Source organism: Neophocaena asiaeorientalis, unplaced genomic scaffold (assembly GCF_003031525.2).
Source record: "Neophocaena asiaeorientalis asiaeorientalis breed wild unplaced genomic scaffold, Neophocaena_asiaeorientalis_V1.1 scaffold119, whole genome shotgun sequence".
NCBI lineage: Eukaryota > Metazoa > Chordata > Mammalia > Artiodactyla > Phocoenidae > Neophocaena > Neophocaena asiaeorientalis.
Window position 1 is genome coordinate 9,185,584 of NW_020175821.1, and position 20,244 is coordinate 9,205,827.

General features: G+C 41.0%; 1 protein-coding gene across 2 annotated transcripts in view; it reads right to left on the minus strand.

Annotated features, from left to right (window-relative positions):
- FMN1 (formin 1) overlaps nucleotides 1-20,244 on the minus strand; it is a 397,250-nt gene that overhangs the window by 159,152 nt on the left and 217,854 nt on the right. For both annotated transcript variants that reach the window (XM_024732506.1, XM_024732507.1), the window contains one exon: nucleotides 12,075-12,162. In XM_024732506.1, coding sequence (XP_024588274.1) covers nucleotides 12,075-12,162 — 88 coding nt within the window. The remainder of the gene's footprint in view (nucleotides 1-12,074; nucleotides 12,163-20,244) is intronic.

Here is a 20,244-nt window from a genome sequence, read left to right on the forward strand (position 1 = left end):
GCTCTATGAACCTCAGCATATCCATAGAATGGGTCTAATTTCACTTAACTGAAAACATTAAATGAGGTTAAGATGTATGCTTGGCCCAGCATATAAAGCATGGTGTGAAATCAGAATGGTACCTACAAACTGACTATGGTGATGTTAAATACACACACTGTGGATGTGTCTTAATGCTTGTTAATGCCTTATCTCCTTTAACATCTGGAAAGCATCAGAGAAAGAAGACTGCCATTACTGAGTAGTTTGTGTTATAAATGAAACTTTCTAGAATTCTGGAGTGTTTCAGATAGGAGCAGTTGCAACTTAAACCCTTTTGGTCCTTCAAAACCCTGCTCGACACCCAACTTCAGGAAGCATTAATAGAAAACTTACATGCACAAAAACTCTAATTACAAAAAATAATGTCTCGAATGTCTTAAGGGAAATATAAAAAGCTAACCTTCAGGTCCATTTAGAAAGCTAACCTATTTTTACCTCTCATTTCCATCTTTCCCACCAATCCACGCTTCATCGTACCACCCAAGTTATTTTTTTTTTTAAACAAAGGTCTCAAAATTTTACTTGATGTTTAAAATACCTCAGATGTCTTTCCTTTAAATATTGGGTGAAGTCCTAAGGCCTTGGCCTGATTTTTAAGCCCATTCCGTTCCTAGCCCCGAGCTACACGTCCAATCTCATCTTTGGGGGAGGAATGGGGGAGAGGAAGTAGATTGAGAGATTAATTTAGGGCCAATGCCAAGTATTCCACTGAGATTTCTCCTCTTCCACGAGGCTCTTAAAAGTAAAATAAAACTCAGTGGTGGAAGCAGCACTATGAAAAGATTATCTGGTTGAGCCCAAGAGCTTAAGGAAATTAAATGACTTCTATTACTTCTATCTTATAGGGTGGCCAGGGAAGGTTAGGTTATTGGTCAAAGGGTTGAAACTTAAAAAGAGCCTAAGTCCTGTGACTCATAGGAGAGCTGTCTTGCATGTACATAATCCTGCCTCCTATTCACCATGAATAGTTTAAGTTCGTACATAGGGCCAGAATCCATACCTGAGCATGCCAATCCCCAAATATGGGACAGTGTATTAGAGAATTGATTCTTTTTTTTTTTATTTTTTTTTATTTTTGGCTGCATTGGGTCTTCATTGCTGTGCGCGGGCTTTCTCTAGTTGTGGCGAGTGGGGGCTACTCTTCATTGCGGTGGCTTCTCTTGTTGCAGAGCACAGGCTCTAGGCTTCAGTAGTTGCAGCGCATGGGCTTAGTTGCTCTGCAGCACATGGGACCTTCTCGGACCAGGGATCGAACCCGTGGCCCCTGCATTGGCAGGCGGATTCTTAACCACTGCACCACCAGGGAAGTCCCTAGAGAAATGATTCTTGAAGGCGCTCACCATCAAACTCAGAAGCATCCCATGAACCCATTTAGTTAATTGAAGATTACATTGTAGAAAGAAATCAGTCCTTTATTAAAATATTTTTGGAGTTACCTAGGATCAGGTAGCCCCCTCCACTCTGCACTTGTACACACACACTCTCTCTCTTTCTCTCATACACACTCACAGACAAACACCCTCTTTACTGTGAAAGCTGAATAAGCAAATACCAGCCTACACAATTCTCCAGTGCGCCTCAAAGCCGTGATACAATAATTCCAAGTACTTCTAGCTGTTGCTTCCATCTCTATGGGGCTCATTACACCGACACTCCTGCAGGTGGTGTCAGAAAGGTGAAGTGCCAAATCCACAAAGGGGAGACCCCCAATGATTCATTGCTTCTGTGGTATCAATCATGGCTGGTGGTTTTTACTTTTATCTCCCCCTCTCCTTAGTTATCCCCACTCCCACTGTCAGTTCAGTTAGAATATTTCACCTACACTTCACAATATGTCTAAAGGAAGTAGACACACGCTGTGAAAAGCTGGTAATTTTATTGGGTTCCTTTACCTTTAAAAATCTGTTACTTGGTCAAGTCTGGTTTCTGGGCTCCTTTTTTGCAGGGAAATTGAGGCAAACGTTTTTATGTGGTCCTCTGGTGCCTGCTCTGTACTCCGAGAATTATATACACAAGGATCATTAAAGTAGGGTTTCGCCCATTAAGATATAATAACCGTCAGCAGGGACAAAAAGCAGATCAGTATCACAAATTCAAACTAACAGGCGCACATAAAAACTATGTGCCTGCTTAAGGCACAGGCACGGGGTCAGGGTCTTACACAATAGGTAAATTCCCTCCCTGGTTTGGAGACAGCTTTTCACAAGACCAGGGTAAGGAGAGGGAACTGGCAAGAATTCTTGCTGCCCTCCAGGCATTTTTAACCCTGAACGCTTTTCTATCCCCAAGTGCACCTTGTCCAAATAAACACAGGACAGCCAGCATTCGCTGTTTTGAAGGACTTCTAATTAGCACAAAACAAGTACTTACTTAAGGGTGCTGTTCTTGTTGACAGAGTAGCATCTCTGGGCAAGAAACCCATGGCGGACTGAAGTAGGAAGGACACACTCCTTAGTCTTTTAGATTAGCCAAAGTAAACCTGGTCATCCAAGGTGTGGAAGATGTCACCGAAAGATGGCTGCTTTACCAGGCTTCGGCTGATGTTGGTTTTAAAAAGAGCCTCTATTAGCCCATTGTTTGCTTCTTTCTGTGTCCTTCAGTAGTTGACATGACACCTCTTCACAAGTGGGTGTATAAAAATCCTTTGCAAATGGACTAGATTTATTCTCAGCCCAAGAAAGCAAAGATGATTATTGGATTATCAATAGAAATTATTTTGTTAGGGCTTCCCTGGTGGTGCAGTGGTTAGGAATCCGCCTGCTAATGCAGGGGACATGGGTTCGAGCTCTGGTCCGGGAAGATCCCACATGCCGAGGAGCAACTAAGCCCGTGTGCCACAACTACTGAGCCTGTGCTCTAGAGCCCGCGAGCCACAACTACTGAGCCCGCGTGCCACAACTACTGAAGCCCACGTGCCTACACAGCTCGTGCTCTCCAACAAAAGAAGCCACCGCACCGCAACGAAGAGTAGCCCCCGCTCACTGCAACCAGAGAAAGCCCACACGCAACAACGAGGACCCAATGCAGCCAAAAATAAATACATAAAATAAATAAGTTTATGAAAAAAAGAGAAAAAGAAATTATTTTGCTAGCTCCCGAGTAGCCAACATAAAACTCACCTGTTTCGACCAAATGACTGATATTTTTAAGGCTTGATAAATAATTTGTAAGGAAAAGAGAATGGAATGGGGAAAGTAATATGGAAGGCCTTGGGTTTTTTATTTTATTTCTTTTTTTTTTTTGGCCGCACCACGCGGCACGCGGGATCTTAGTTCCCCGACCAGGGGTAGGATCAACCCGTGCCCCCTGTATCGGGAGCACGGAGTCTTAACCACTGGACCACCATGGAAGTCCCAGGCCTTGGGTTTTTTGAACTCTCAGGTAATCTACCCCTCAAAACTGCCACAAACCAACTCCTCTGACCTCTCTCAAGAGAAAGGCAAGGATGTGGGGTCATGGAAGGAAGGAGGCTGTGGTACAACGTGAAATCTGAGGGAAGGCAGAGCAGGGATATCTCCCCACAGCCTCACCTCCCAACAACGAGGCCATCACTGAGAATGAAGACCAAGCTTGTGATGAAACTGGGCAAGAGGTGAAAAGAAGGGGGCTGGGCAAGGAGGAGTGTGGAGGGTGGAAGAACCACACAGAGGCCAGGACAAGAGCTGCACAGAACCTGCCCTCCTGAATGCTCTGTACCCAAGTCTCTTCACGATGGTCATAGCTCTCCTATAGCCCTTCCTCAATACACCTCACTCTTTCCCTACTGACCACCATGTTCCTCCTCCGATTGGCACCAGGCACACCTGTGCAGACACAGGTACGGGCCAAGCCTCGTTCCATGCACGTATCCAGATGAAATGCTGAGGGCAGCAATTATCAAGCAGCTTAAAGGCATCTTCTGTGCGCTCCACCAGAGGGTGGGAAAGTAGGCAGCCCATACTGGAGATGAATACTTAATCACTCAGTAGCTAGCCTTTATCGGGAGCTTCCTGTGAGCCAGGCATTGCTCTGTTTTACATTTAATCATATGAGGTGACTGCTACTGCTGTCCCAAGTTTTATAGGTAATGAAACTAAGGCAGGAAGTTACAAAGCATGATTTCCCAAGCTCAGTTCCACAACCAATGACGCGACTATGACTGTACTTCTTTTAGCCTTTATAAGTGTTAGACTAGAAATACTCGCTCCACCTAAAATTCTCACCACCTTAAAAAGAAATCAGTGAACCAACTACCCACAACAGTCCATACGGAAACCTTTGCCTCTGAATGGTGTCACATGCTTTTTACATCAATCAGCAGTCTCCCAGTGGGAACCACAGACAGCCCATGCCACGAAAATGTCGTTTGTGTACAATCCGTAACGTCACCATTATTTAATTATTGCTAATACTTAATTCAATTCTAGTATGCTATCTTAATATATACTTCAATCTTTGTTAACTATTCACAGTTATTGATAATAATCAATACTGTGGTTCCCATGGCAAAAAAAAGAATTTCTAAAAAAAGGATAAAGAAACCCGGAACTTGAAAAGGCATCATCTTAGAAGAAAATCTACAGTAATATAAAGTCCAATTTTCTTGAAAAGATATTAATAATTGCAATTTTATACTGCACGGCAGAACCAACTAAAAAGGGAAGCAAAGGCACAGAGAATGAAGAAACACAAACAAAAGCTGCCTCCAGACACATAAAGAATAGCAACTAGAGAGGGAATATGTTTTACGATCTTATCTACATTGCCAAATGCTTGCTAGTGTGTCGTGTTAGTTGGTACAGACCTTTACTCAAGCTTGGATGGAAACAGGAGGCAAGTGTAAATGACACAGTAAACAGGAGCTGGCTGGCAGGTGAAAGAAATGACAATCCCAAAAGGGACACATCTAATCTGTTCCCAAAGCTCCAAATCACTCAATCTTATGAAGCAAAAATCCCAATTCTTTCCTAAGTCCAGGCATGTACTCTGCCGCAAGGTGCCATTTTATAGGTGCAATTAAAATTGTCCATGGTTCAAACCTCAAAGAAGGGCACAGGCGAAGAATTCACAGAACTTCCCCTCCTTCGTCCCCTCTATTCTCTGTAGGGCAGTGGAATGAGAAACAGTTTGGGTTAAGCTGCTTCTGTTCTTCCATTAGTTCTGGTTCTTTTAAGCCAAAATTACATTCCAGGCAGATTGGATGGTCTCAGCCAGTTGCCTCAAGGTAAAGTACAAAGAAATGCCACCCTCTGCTTTCTGGATTCAGCTCTGAGAGTGAAGGAATGCACAGGGGTTCAGAGAGAGGTGGGTGGGAACCCTGCTGCTCAGGTGTTTTAGACTTGGTGGGAGAAAGAGAAAGCTGGGAAAGGAAATACAGTAGCGTTAGAACTACTGTTTATACCACCGGTGCTTAATAAGTCGCTTGACCCTGGCGCCTTCCTTTGGTATGACAGTAGGTCGTGACCACCTGTCACCTTTGGTGGGTAAACTCCTTCACACATGCCTTCCTCAACTTGTTCTCTTACTTTCAACATACCGGCATTTGGTGGCGATGGTGAGAGGGCAATTAAATAACGTTTTCTGATTCTAAAATCTGGCTTTAACTAAACTTGACAAAATAAACAAGCTGGCTTCAAAAGATTCCTGCGGAGAAACCCCGGACTGAAGATAATTCATCAACGGTAAGAAAAATGGCAGAGCAGAGGCTCTGATTGCTAGTACGAGTTCTTCATCAGTGGTGGAATGAATTAGAAGCAAGGACAGTTGAATCGGATTTGCCAAGATGTTGACCTCCATAAATTATAATAGAATTTATCCACAGACTGTTTGAAATGTGGGTTTAAGTCCACAATTTTTAATAATAAGCCTCACCCTATTTATATACTGAGCCTTGAGATATTAGCTGTTGAGAGCTTAAAGCCATCAAAATCAGTAAGATATTTAGAAATATTAATCTCATTTTAATTTATACCTTTGCATATATTTTATAATGTGAATATTAGTTCTGTCACACATTTACATGATGTACAATTTCTTAAAAACATATCTTGAGAAGCATGCTCTAAAACTTTTTACTGGCAGGGGTGCACGATAAATATTTCAGTCTTTGAGTATAGGTCTTCCAGGCTAGAATTAGAATATTCCTCAGGAAAGTCCTAGACAATTCATGGTGAACTTCAGATGCCTGGTGAAATTCATTATGTTTTAGACAACTGGCATAAACCTTGACAGAGATTTCCAGAAATTAGGCAAAAGGGAGCAAAGTCCAGTGGGCATTCTCAGATCTGGGTTTTAGACTCTGGGCATACAACTAACTGAAATCCTCTTACATTTTGATTTGAGATTTCTAAACAGAAAGATAGTCTTTGATGCAGCTGAACCCCCCAAACTGAGATTCTGGACTAGTAGGAACTAAAGTGAAAAATGTTTTATTTTCATGTTAGATTAAATATTATAAATATGAATTCTGAGTGTACGGGAAATTCCAAATAGATGCCAGGAGGCTTCTGGCACTTAGTCTGTTGCAGTGCATACGGAGGTTTATATCAAGAATAGTCAACAGCAATTTTCCATCTCCCCTGGGAAAAGAATAAGAGGCAATCACTAACGTGGAATGAAAACACTAATTTGCAATCATGTAGGCAGTCACTGTGTCCAAGGATGCCAGATGCTTTTAAATATAAGTCATCCAGTTTAGCAGATGGAAAACCAGCAAGAAGTAAATCACTTATTTGGAATCTCTCCTGCACCAAATACAAGTGCAGTGGTATCGTGACCAGTGTCCTGAAACTGTTCTTCCTCCCAATAAAGGTCTTGCCTTTAGTCACGCAGTGCTTTTCAACTTCAGTCAGTACAGGGATTTGGCTTTCTCCCACAAGATGTTCCACAACATCTGGGTAGAGAGAAACAGATGAGGGTGGCTACCTTTGGTGGGGGGGGGTGTTCTGTCTCTAACTCAGCCCTATCTACTTAGCGTCAGGCTAGAATTTTCAGATGCTCATTGAAAACTTTTGCTGAAACGTCGCCAGTCATCTCAGACTCAATCAGCCAAAACAGAATCGACCTTTTTGCTTCTACCCTCTTTGCTTTCTCCCCTGTATTTCCATTTTATGTTTTTGGCACCATTATTCACATTCTTGTCGAAACCAGCAATCCAAGGTACATGTAAGACTTCTCCATCACTGTGTGAATCTGAGGGAACTAACCGTAGCAATCCTCTCTCCAAACATCCCTGGTATACGGTCTCCTCTACGTTTTCACAGACATAAGCTTAGTTCTGGCCTTCGTCATTTATTATGTCAACAATCACCGCCCCTTTCTAACAGATCTAGCCACCTTCAGGACTATTTCTGTTTATTCATTCAAGAGACCCTGGACGATCCTCACCTAGGTGCCCGGCACAACAAGGTGCTAGGGACACATCAGTGAGCAACCTCCATCCTGGAGCTTATATTCTGGTGGTGGATGTAAGTGAGAAGTAGAGGAACAAATAAAATATTAGCTGCTGTGCAGAAAATAAGAGAATTAACTTAGGGTGACGTAACTTAGGGAAGAGGATCTGGGAGGGCCTCTTTGAGGTGCGTGGCTGAACCCCAGCAAAGAAAAGGAGCAAGCTATAAAGAGCGGGGTGGAAAAGCATGCTGTGCTTTCAAAGACACAGAGGAAGGAAAGCACTTGGCTGTTTAAGGAACCAGAGTACCACTGTGGCTAGAGTGCAGGGAGAGAGGAAGGGAACACAGCCAAGTGAAGGAGGAGGTACGGCTGTGGCCAGAGCATGAAAGGGCTTGGGGGCCAGTCTCCCATGGCCTCAGAGATATCTCTGCACTCAAAATCAGATCACAGACTGCCCCTTTTAAATCTGAAATTCTGTCTCCCTGTTACTGATGGGATAATGTTTAAGTTTCGTCTGATGATACTCAGTGCCCTTCCTGGTCTGGATGTTACTTGCCTTTCCAGCACTTTGCCCTGAAACAGGCCACATTCACATGTAACGTATATACTCTAGCTGTGCCTCTTTCCACATGTCTTCTTTCCTCAGTTGGAAAAGCTCCTTCTCTATGTGACGACCGCCACTTCATCCTCTAAGACTCATCTTAAGTTTTACAGGAGGAGCCAATATGTTGCTCTCTGTTATTTCACAGGAAACTCTATACTGTGATCTTGTGATACTTTGTACATCTCTCCCACCATCCTGTGAACTCTTGAGAATGTGAGAGTCTGGATCTTACGTGTTGTGGCAGTCACAGTGTCTGAAACAGAACTGGCATTCGGTACATGTTTACTGAGGGAGGGTGGGAAGGAAGGAACAGGGAGGGAGGGAGGGAGGGAAAGAAGGATGAAGAAGTTTTGGCCAAATGCACTGGAATGGAATTCATGACATTCTGATTTCATCTAGTCTAAGGTTTAGTCTATTCTTTAAAATCAAATTAAAATCAAAAATCACTTATTGAATGACATTTACACATGATACATTAGCCCAGTTCTTGGTAAATGATGCTTAATTATCAGAGAAATTCTGAGCAAAGAAATGCTACATGTCATAAAGGAACAAGCACTGGCTCTACTATTTGCCATCATCCACTTTGAATATACATTATATGCAGTGTCTAATGGACAACAGAGAAGTGCCCACATTACAAATGAAGAAAATAAGGTTGCTTTTTAAGAGCTGAACAAGTGAAAACTGGATTATCCATCTGTGGGAGGTTAACTGTGGGCTGAAACACCCAAAACTATTTTCAAGGTGACCAGCAAAAGGGAAAAGGGCATAAGCAAATATCTAATGCCAAGTAGAGACAAGTGACATGGACATAACAATGAACAGATATGATAAACATTTTTGTCATGACGATGGAAAATTCTCTGATCTCCTCTGAGTGAATCTACTAGCTTTCCGGTTTATACATCAACTCCGTGTAAGTTTGCACTGAAGTGCAAGTTACCTCTGCACACTGACAAAGATGAATGTATGACCAGAAGGCTGAAGAACAGTCTCCCAACCGTGGTCACCTCACCATGGTTGACATGCTGTATGACCTTAACTGGCCGCCAGCTGGCCTGCCCCAATCAGATCTCACGACAGCTACCCCTCATACGTTAAAACAAACGTTTAGGTCAAGGTCAGCACAGGGAGTCCTTTCATCAGGATGACAACACAAGGCCAAGTGCATTCCATTCACGACCAGACATGGATTCAGAATGAAATGTACCTGACACAGCCCCGGCTCCTAAGTGACCTTCAGATGCCAGTGTCAGTCAAATGATTCTAAAGAGAAATTAAGCTCGAGTTATATTGCTATATTCATCTGGAATGCATTACTAAATGAAGACATGAAATGGAGATAATTTTTTTTAACTTAGGAGCCAACTCTGTGGTAGATAACAGAGATGCCCTGAAGCAAGAGAAAGAATTAAAGTGGTGTCCATGAGTCCTAGAAGTCTGTGATGCTACAATCAACATTTCCAGTGCTAAAAATGTAAGGTCACGTCTACTTCATATAAACACGTTCTTGTCCAGAGGAGAATATCGGAAAAGGTCTCGGTGAACCAATCTCTTATTCAAGTCACCATGAACATTCAACCCAACAAGGTTGGAGTGCCATGGGAAGAAGGTTTACAGTCCTGAGATGGTAACTGGAAGAGCACATGGCTGGAATGAGTCTGATCCATACGGCAATCTGATGTGTACTACAACAGGACATGACTAAAAAGAAATGAATAAAGTCCAAGGTGCTGTTGACATTGTGAAAGCTCATATCCACAGTGCTACCTGTCATGGTGATGAAACCAAGCACACTTGATTTTTACCAGGCTTACAAACAGTACCGTGGTTTAGGACAAGACTCTGCCACTATACCTGAAAAATTCCTTTCTATTTCAATGACTGCATCAAAAAAGTGACTCTCCTTGACAAAAGATTATAAACTTCCCTGCCGATATTTTTTGGTTTTATTTTTTCATTTTTCATTTGCGTCAGCATCACAGTTTTCTGTGTGAATTTCAGAAATTCCATTCTAGAAGATCTAATACCTAAAGCCACTGAAGAATCCTTTTCTAATTTTGATGGTAGACCTTGCCAGCCACCCTCTGCCCCAAACTCAAATCAACTAGTGCAACATTGTCTGAGGTTTAATATTCACACTTAGGTATTCAGTTCTACTATTAAGCTTAAATATTAAAAACAGACAAGCTTATTTGAATACTCTGTGACTGTCATCTGACTCAGGATATGTTTAGTTTTATGTGGAATTTTAAATGTTTGTAATAAAGCAAAATTTTAAGCCCTTAACAAAGCTTTTTTCAGAGGAAAAATAATGTATGAAAGTTTCTTAAGTGCCTTTCAGTTCGGGACCTACGGGTCTTTTGCTGCGTCTCAGAATAAAATAACTTTGAGGCAACACCAACTAAAACCTGAAAGGAAGTGTGGTTTCAGAGTGTCTCCTGTTACACCCAAGCTAAATTCTACTGAAACCATCTATGAGAGATTGTATTACCACTCAGAAAATATTATCAGTGACATGTCAAAATGAAGATTTACATTTAACTGATGACCGAGAACGGGGCAGCGTTGTCTTCATGCAAGACGCGGATTTCAAAAACATCAGAAGGTTTTTGGGTTTACTTTTCTAGGGCCTAAGAAAAATATATACAAGTAAAATTCCCTCTCTAAGTGTCTTATTTCAAACTGAGCCAAAGGAAACCAAGTTGAAATCGCGTCATTTGAAAAAGAATAGAGGATTAAGGAACAGTGACATAACTGAGTGAAGAAGGAGAGTGTTTCTCCATAGAAGCATTCCTGCTAATGAAGAAGAAATGAGGGAATTAGGAGATCATTATTCGGAAAACTTCTAATGAAATAATGAATCTAGGCAAAGATCATTAGTGCCCACCAACATCATGGAGACACACCAGATATTATGTACCTCTTGATAGAGTACACAATAGCATCTGTGAAGTACTCTTCCCCCACTCAGATTAACTCTCTAGATCAAACTAACAGTTTGCAGGAACCACAGGGGACAGAAGAACGTAATAAAAACCCAGGTGACGCAAAGAGCAAAATCTAAAATGTGGGAAATTCCACAGGATATTCTTCTTTTTTGAAGAAACTGGCTTCTTCAAAAAAAAAAAATAATTATGAAAAAAAAACAAAAATAGAGGATAGAAACCTCTAGATCTAAAGAAACCCCTGAGAGGGGACTTCCCTGGTGGCGCAGTGGTTAAGAATCTGCCTGCCAATGCAGGGGACACGGGTTCGATCACTAGTCTGGGGAAATCCCACATGCTGCAGAGCAACTAAGCCCGTGTGCCACAACTACTGAGCCTGCGCTCTAGAGCCTGCACGCTGCAACTACCGAGCCCATGCACCATAACTACTGAAGCCCGCAAGCTCTAGGACCTGTGTGCTGCAACTACTGAGCCCATGTGCTGCAATTACTGAAGCCCGTGTGCTGCAACTACTGAAACCCACATGCCTAGAGCCCATGCTCCGAAACAAGAGAAGCCACCACAATGAGAAGCTCACGCACCTCAACGAATAGGAGCCCCCACTCACCGCAACTAGAGGAAAGTCAGTGCGCAGCAACAAAGACCCAACGCAGTCAAAAAAAAAAGAAGAAACCCCTGAGAGATGGACACATCTAAGGCAATGCGTGAAATCTGTTTGGGTCCTCATTCAAACTAACTGTAAATGAATGGACGAATTTACAGACAATCAGTGATATTAGAACTACATACTTGATGACATTGAGAAATTATTGCAAATGTTTTTAAATGCATGCTGATGGCATTGGAGTTACGTTTAAAGTATCCATATCCTTTCGTGGTGTGTTACCATTTTAAAGGATGAATTATAAAATGTCTAAGAGTTGCTTCATAGTAATCTAATGGAAGGAGGGTGCTTTAGATGAAATAAGAGTGGATTAATGGTTTTGTAGCTAGGTACAGGGTACACCGGATTCACTGCGGCATTCTAATTTTGTATATGTTTGACATTTTTCACAATAAAAGCTGTAAAATTTTAAAGTTGGAAAAAAACGATGAATAAGACTTACCCTGCTGGATATCCTTCATTTCTAAATGCAAACTAGATATCAAGATTCCCACAGTTTGAGATCGTTTTCCATCCAATAACTTGATGATCTGGAATTTTAAAAAATTAACACAAGCTCAAACAACCAGGCAATCTTTCAGAAGCATACCAAAAACCTCCATAGTTTTAGACAGTCTGGTAAACTAAACTGATGCTACAGTCACTCTATTTTAATACTTTAATTTGAATATAACTTATCCACAAGTATAGATATTTTAGAAAATAAAGGAAAAACACCACCCCAAATTCCACCAATCTAATACGAGCACTCAAATCTTTATTTTACTCTGATCTTTTTTATTCAAACACATCTTAACTAAGTTGTAATTGCAACACATGTACAAGTTTTTATCCAACTTTTCCACTTATCCTTGGCCTGTTTCCACGCTGGACTTCGTAAGTCAGTTCACAGCCTCCAGCCTCCTTGGCTGCAGTGCAGGATCGTCTGCTGAGTGGTTTAGGGGAAATATCATTGAGATCTCGACTCCGCTGTTTACCAGTGATATGGCCTCGGAAAAGCGACTTAACCTCTAGGAATTCAACTTTTTCATGAAGTAGGGCTGACTGTACTTAGTCTGTACATTTATTCTAGAAATTAAATGGCATAATATAGGTAAAGCACCTAAAACAGCTCCTGACACAGACTTATTATTTAAATAAAATTGCTCTAGTCAGGAGGGTTAGGTTGCTTTGTATTTGCGCTATGATTAATATAAATAATACTCTGTACATACAGATTTAATTTGAGATTATTTAGAAGTGGTCTTTTATAATAATGTATGTATACAGAAACTCTTATAATCCTTTTAGAGACTCCAAATACCTCACTGCCAATAATTTCAACCCCTATGAATATTCCATGGAGAGCTCATCACAGTTTTGTCTCTCTCTAAACCAGATCAGCCCCAGAGAACGTACTGCACAGTGGCCACTAAGGGAAAAAAAATTATCTTTTTTTTCTCTCTTGTGGCAGGGCTACAAAAATCAATAGGAAATACGCACAAAACATCACCAAACCTTATGTTTTTTTTTTTTTTTTTAACGGTACGCAGGCCTCTCACTGTTGTGGCCTCTCCCCTCGCGGAGCACAGGCTCCAGACACGCAGGCTCAGCGGCCATGCATGTGGGATCTTCCTGGACCGGGGCATGAACCCGTGTCCCCTGCATCGGCAGGCGGACTCTCAACCACTGCGCCACCAGGGAAGCCCAAAACCTTATGTTTTTAATGCACTTTTCTGGGTAAAATACAAACTAAAGAGCTATGCTTCCTCTCCCACCTATGTATACACAAACTTACCAAAAACGTAGTGAAGATTAAACAGTAACACCTACATTTATTTTGATACTAACTAGCTGAGTTGCTTGCTGGTTGAACAATAAGGGATAACAGGAGCTTGCTCCAACCAAGACTGTCTATTTGTCCAACTGTCTAATTCCCTACTGATTGATGCTGAATCAATTAGCGCCAGCCCTTTATCTTTCTCTGCTCAGCATGGCTACTCTTATCTTACTGTTAGGCCGAAAGTACAGTAAACACTAAGCTTTCATCAAGATAAAAGGAAAATCTGATTTTCAGCCTAATGTGTTTAATCATTTCAACATTAGCCTTAAGGATAGATTTTTGGAGGATACAGAATTGCAGTTTTTAAAAGAAATAAAGAAGGTACTTGGTATTTTTATTTATTTTTTGCACGAAAGCAAAGGAACAAGATATTATGTATATCAAATATCTTCTTAAAAGATGCAATTTCTAGCTTTTTCTTACAGAACACAAATTTAAAGTGAAACGATTTTTAAAGTCCAATACAAAATTAAGAAAAACCTACCGAAGCTTCACGTAAATATTCAGACGTGCATTCATTCACTAACAGATATCTGCTGTGCATCTGTTACATGCCTGGCACTGCTCTGGACTCATGCCCTTGACGTCATAAATTTTGTAGAATTTAATGATTTAAAATTGCTGAGAAGAACTAAAAAGGCGAATAAAACCATGAGTTGAATAAAACTGCAAAGCAAATTCAAAATAAGAAAAGCTTTGGGAATTGACTAGATTTATCCCTAAAAGACCAAGATAGTGACTGAGATACGAGCTTGGTCGTGGCATACACATCAATGTCAAGGAGACAGGCACAGGAATCAAATTTATGACAAGAGGACAACTGGGTTGCAAAAATGTCTTCAAACCAATATTCACCACGCTATCCAGTTAGGGTTCTGAAAACCCTGGGTAACACATTCTACCTACGGGAAAAACAAGGTTCAAATTCAAGATCCTCTAATAGCTAATTAAAAGAAAGCAAGAGAGTAACCACAAGAGAACAGAGAGAGAGGGAGGGACTGAAATTGAGATTGAGGTTCTGTCTGTCATTGGATAAAAGCAAGCAGCCATCAACAAAAAGTCTACAAACAATAAATGCTGGAGAGGGTGTGAAGAAAAGGGCACCCTCTTACACTGCTGGTGGGAATGTAAATTGGTACAGCCACTATAGAGAACAGTATGGAGGTTCCTTAAAAAAAAACTAAAAATAGAACTACCATATGGCCCAGCAACCCCACTCCTGGGCATATATCTGGAGAAAACCATACCTCGAAAAGATACATACACCCCAATGTTCATTGCAGCACTATTCACAGTAGCCAAGACATGGAAGCAACCTAAGTGTCCACTGACAGAGGAATGGATGAAGAAGATGTGGTACATATACACAATGGAATATTACTCAGCCATAAAAAAGAATGAAACTCTACCATTTGCAGCAACATGGACGGACCCAGAGATTACCATACTAAGTGAAGTAAGTCAGACAGAGAAAGACAACATATATCGCTTACATGTAGAATCTAAAATGATACAAATGAACTTATTTACAAAACAGACATGGACTCACAGACTTCAGAAACAAACTTATGGTCACCAAAGGGGAAAGGTTGGGGGGAGGGGTAAATTAGGAGCTTGGGATTAACATATACACACTACTATATATAAAATAGATAACCAAGAGGGACCTACTGTATAGAACAGGGAACTCTACTCACTATTCCGTAATAACCTATATGGGAAAAGAATCTGAAAAAGAATGGATATATGTGTATGTATAACTGAATCACTTTGCTGTACACCTAATACTAACACAATATTGTAAATCAACTATACTCCAATTTAAAATAAAAATTTTAAAAATAAAAACAAGCAAATCCATCCCCACTTCATTGTTCAACCAGGCTGCCCTGTGGAAAGGATGTTACCATCCTTGCAATTCTGTTTAATAACCTGGCACGGCAAGTGTCTGGAAAGAAAGTGTCTGTTACCTTTGGCTGGACTGAAACCTTAAGAGTTTTCTGAAATGCGGTGCTCCTTCCTAAAAAGGGGGTAGGCAGTGCTCAAGTCAGAGCATTTGTATTCTCTTCCCTATTTGTGTCAAATTCTCTGTCTACCTCTAACTAGACCTTTAAAAAGAGTCTCTCTTCAATTGTGGAATAACACCAGGTTTCTCAAAACCAGCTAAAATGGTAGGAACACAATGGACACAGAATGGATATATGCCCTAAGCCCTCGTCGTTTCTTATGTTTTCATGACTGAAAGGTTTAGTTTTTTTATTTTACTACAGTTAAAAAGAGAGAGAGAGAGAGAGAGAGAGAGAGAGAGAGAGAGAGAGAGAGAGAGGAAGGAAAACATGAAATCTACCATATTAACAACATTTTAAAGGTACAGTACGTCACTGTTAGCTATAGGTACACTGTTGTACAGCAGATGTCTAGAAGTTTTTCATCCTACGTGATGGAAACTCTAGACCCCTTGAACAGCTATACTCCATTTCCTTCTCCCCCCAGCCCCTGGACTGCTTTCTGCTTCTACAAGTTTGACTGCTTTAGATACCTCAAGTAAACAGAATCATGCAGTATTCTTCTTTTTGTGACTGGCTGATTTCACTCAGAATAACATCTTCGAGGTTCATAGATGTTGTAGCATGTGATAGAATCTCCTTCCTAAGGCTAAATAATATTCCATTGTGTTTGTGTGTATATATATGTGCGCATATACATATATACACATGTGTATATATGTATTCCGTTGTGTGTGTGTATATATATGTGTGTATTGTATGTGTGTGGGCATATATATAAATATAGCCATCAATGAACATTTAGCTTATTTCTACTTCTTAGCTACTGTGAACAATGCTGCAGTGAACAGGGGAGTGCAAATATCTCTTTGAGATCTTGTTTTCAATTCTTTTGGATAAATACCTAGAAGTGGGTTGCTGGATAATGTGGTAGTTCTATTTTTCTAATTTCTCAGCATCTTTACCAACGCTTATTACATTTTTGTTTTTGATAACAGCCATCCTGCTAGGTGTGGTTTTGATTTGCATTTCCCTGATGTTAGTGATGTTGAACACCCTTTCATATACCTGTTGGCCATTTGGAGGTCTTCTTTGGAGAAATGTCTATACATGTCCTTGCCCATTTTTAAATCAGGTTTATAAAAACTGAGTTGTAGGAGTTCCTTACATATTTTGAGATATTAACCCTTTATCAGACATACGGTTTGCAAATATTTTCTCCCATTCCATATATATCCTTTTCATTCTGTTGATTGTTTCTTTTGCTGTGTAGATGCTTCTTAATTTGATATAGTTCCACTCGTCTATTTTTGCTTTTGTTGCCTGTGGTTTGGTGTCATTTCCAGGAAATAACTAGCAAGACCAATGTTATGAAGCTTTTCTCGTGTTTTCTCACAGGAATTTTACACTTTCAGATCTTACATTTAAGTCTTGAATCTATTTTGAATTGATCTTTGTTTATGCCGAAAGATAACCGTCCAATTTCATTCTTTTGCATTTGGATATCCAGTTTTCCCTGCACTATTTGTTGAAGAGACTATCCTCTCCCCATTTTGTAGTCTTGGCACTCTTGTTGATGATCATTTGACCACATTCATGTGGGTTTATTTCTGAGCTCTCTCCTCTGTTCTGTTGGTCTATGTCTGTCTCTATACCAGTACCATCCTGTTTTGCACACCGTACAACAGGCATACCTCGGAGATACTGCAGGTTTGGTTCCAGATCACTGCAATAAAGTGACTATCACAATAAAGTGAGTCACACAGATTTTTTGCTTCTCAGTGCACATAAAAATTATGTTTACACTATGCTGTAGTCTAGTAAATGCGCGAGTATTATGTCTAAAAAAGCAATGTATATACCTTAATTAAAAATAGTTTATTACTAAAAACTGCTATCACTTGAGCCCTTCAGCAGGTGGTAATATTTTTGTTGGTGGAGGGTCTTGCCTCAGTGTTGATGGCTTCTGACCAGTCATGGTGGTAGCTGCTGAAGACTGGGGTGGCTATGGTAATTTCTTAAAATAAGACAGGAATAAAGTCTGCCACATCCATTGACTCTTCCTTTCACAGACAACTTCTCTGCAGCCGTCAGTGCTGTCTGATAGCACTTTACCCAGAGTAGAACTTCTTTCAAAATTGGAGTCAATCCTCTCACACCACGCTGCTACTTTGGCAGCTAAGTTTGTGTCATATTGTAAATCCTTCGTTGTCATTTCAACAGTCTTCACAGCATCACCGGGAGTAGACTCCATCTCAAGAAACCACTTTCTTTGCTCATCCAGAAGAAGCAACTCCTCATCTGTTCAAGTTTCATCATGAGATTGCAGCGATTCAGTCACCTCTTCAGGCTTCATATCTAATTCTGGTTCTCCTGCAATTTCCACCACATCTGCAGTGAGCCCCTCAAAGTCATCCACGAGGGTTGAAATCAACTTCTCACAAACTCCTGCTCATGTTGATATTTTGACCTCTTAGCGTGAGTCACCAATGTTCTTAATAGCATCTAGAACGGTGAATCCTTTCCGGAAGGTTTTCAATTGACTTTTCCCAGATCCATCAGAGGAATCACTGTCTATGGCAGCTGTAGCCTTACAAAACGTGTTCCTTAAAGAATAAGACTTGAAAGTCAACATTACTCCTTGATGCATGGGTTGCAGAATGGATGTTGTGTTAGCAGGCCTGAAAACAACATGAATCTCATTGTACCTTTCCATCGGAGCTCTTGGGTGACCAGGTGCACTGTCCATGAGCAGTAATATTTTGAAAGGAATCTTTTTCCTGAGCAGTACGTCCCACACGTGGGCTTAAAATATTCAGTTAACCATGTTGTAAACAGATGTGCTGTGATCCAGGCTTTGTTGTTCCATTTATAGAGCACAGGAAGAGTAGAATTAGCACAATTCTTAAGGGCCCTAGGATTTCTGGAATGGTGAATGAGCATTGGCTTCAACTTCAAGTCACCAGATGCATTCGCCCCTAACAAGAGAGTCAGCCTGTCCTTTGAAGCTTTGAAGCCAGGCTTTGACTTCTCCTTCTCGAGCAATGAAAGTCCTAGATGGGATCTTCTTCCAACAGAAGGCTGTTTCAGCTACACTAGAAATCCGTTTAGTGTAGCCACCTTTATGAATCATCTTAGCTAGGTCTTCTGGATAACTTGCTACTTCACCTTGCACTTTTACGTTATAGAGATGGCTTCTTTCCTTAACCTTCATGAACCAACCCCTGCCAGCTTCAAACTCTTCTTCTGCAGCATTCCCACCTCTCTCAGCCTTCACAGAATTGATAAGAGTTAGGGCCTTGCTCTGGATTAGGCTTTGGCTTAAGGGAATGCTGCAGCTGATTTGATCTACCTAGACCACTAAAACTTTCACCGTTTCACTTTCTTATCATCTGTGTGTTCACTGGAATAGCACTTTTAATTTCCTCCAAAAACTTTTCCTTTGCATTCGCAACTTGGCTAGCTGGTGCAAAAGGCCTTAGCTTTGGGCGTATCTCGGCTTTCGACATGCCTTCCTCAGTAAGCTTAATCATTTCTAGCTCCTGATTTAAAGTGAGAGATGTGTGAATCTTCCTTTCACTTGAACACTTAGAGGACACTGGGGGGTTCTTAATTGGCCTAATTTCAATACTGTTGAGTCTTAGGGAAGAGGGAGGTCTGAGGAGAGAGAGAGAGATGGGGGAATGGCTGGTTGGTGGAGCAGTCAGAATACACCCAACATTGATTCAGTTCCCCATCTTATATGGGCGTGGTTATGGTGTCCCAAAACAATGACAATAGTTACATCAAAGATCACTGGTCGCAGATTACCGTAACAAATATAATAATAATGAAAAAGTTTGAAATATAGTGAGAATTACCAAAATTGGACATGAAATGAGTAATGCTGTTGGGGAAAATGGCACCAATAGACTTGCTCGACACAGGGCTGCCACAAACCTTCAATTTGTAAAAATTGCAGTATGTGCAAAGCACAACAGAACAAGGGTGATTGTAGTGTGTAAAACTTCTAATTTGGGAAGTGGAGGACACTACCAAACAAATTACAAGAAAAAAAATCAGAAGTAAAAAAGGGATTAAAAAGCCCACAAAGAGTAGAATACATATTTTAAAATATTCTTAAGTCCAATATGCAAAGTGACTAAAACAAAACAAAACAAAACAAAACACGGCGGAAAACAACACATTAGACTTAATAAACAGACTCAGTGGGAGTTCAGTCAGCTAAAAAGTCCCATCCAAGACTTCAGTATATATTCAGATCATTCCTGAGGTCACTTGAGGTTGTATTTCTTTTTTTTTTTATTTTTATTTTTTTTTTTTTTTGCGGTACACGGGCCTCTCACTGTTGTGGCCTCTCCCGTTGTGGAGCACAGGCTCTGGATGCGCAGGCTCAGCGGCCATAGCTCACAGGCCCAGCCGCTCCGTGGCATGTGGGATCTTCCCGGACCGGGGCATGAACCCGTGTCCCCTGCATAGGCAGGCGGACTCTAAACCACTGCGCCACCAGGGAAGCCCGAGGTTGTATTTCTATAGGATAGACTTATAGAAATGGTTCAAAGAGCATGTCCATTTTACATTCTGATAAATATTGTCAAATTGTTTCTAATAGGTGCCATCAATTTATACTCCTGCCAAGTATTTGAGAGTGACAGTTTTCCTGTTCCGTCACCCACTCTGAATATTATCAATTTTAAAAATGTTGGCCAGGGCTTCCCTGGTGGCGCAGTGGTTGAGAGTCCGCCTGCCGATGCAGGGGATACGGGTTCGTGCCCCGGTCCGGG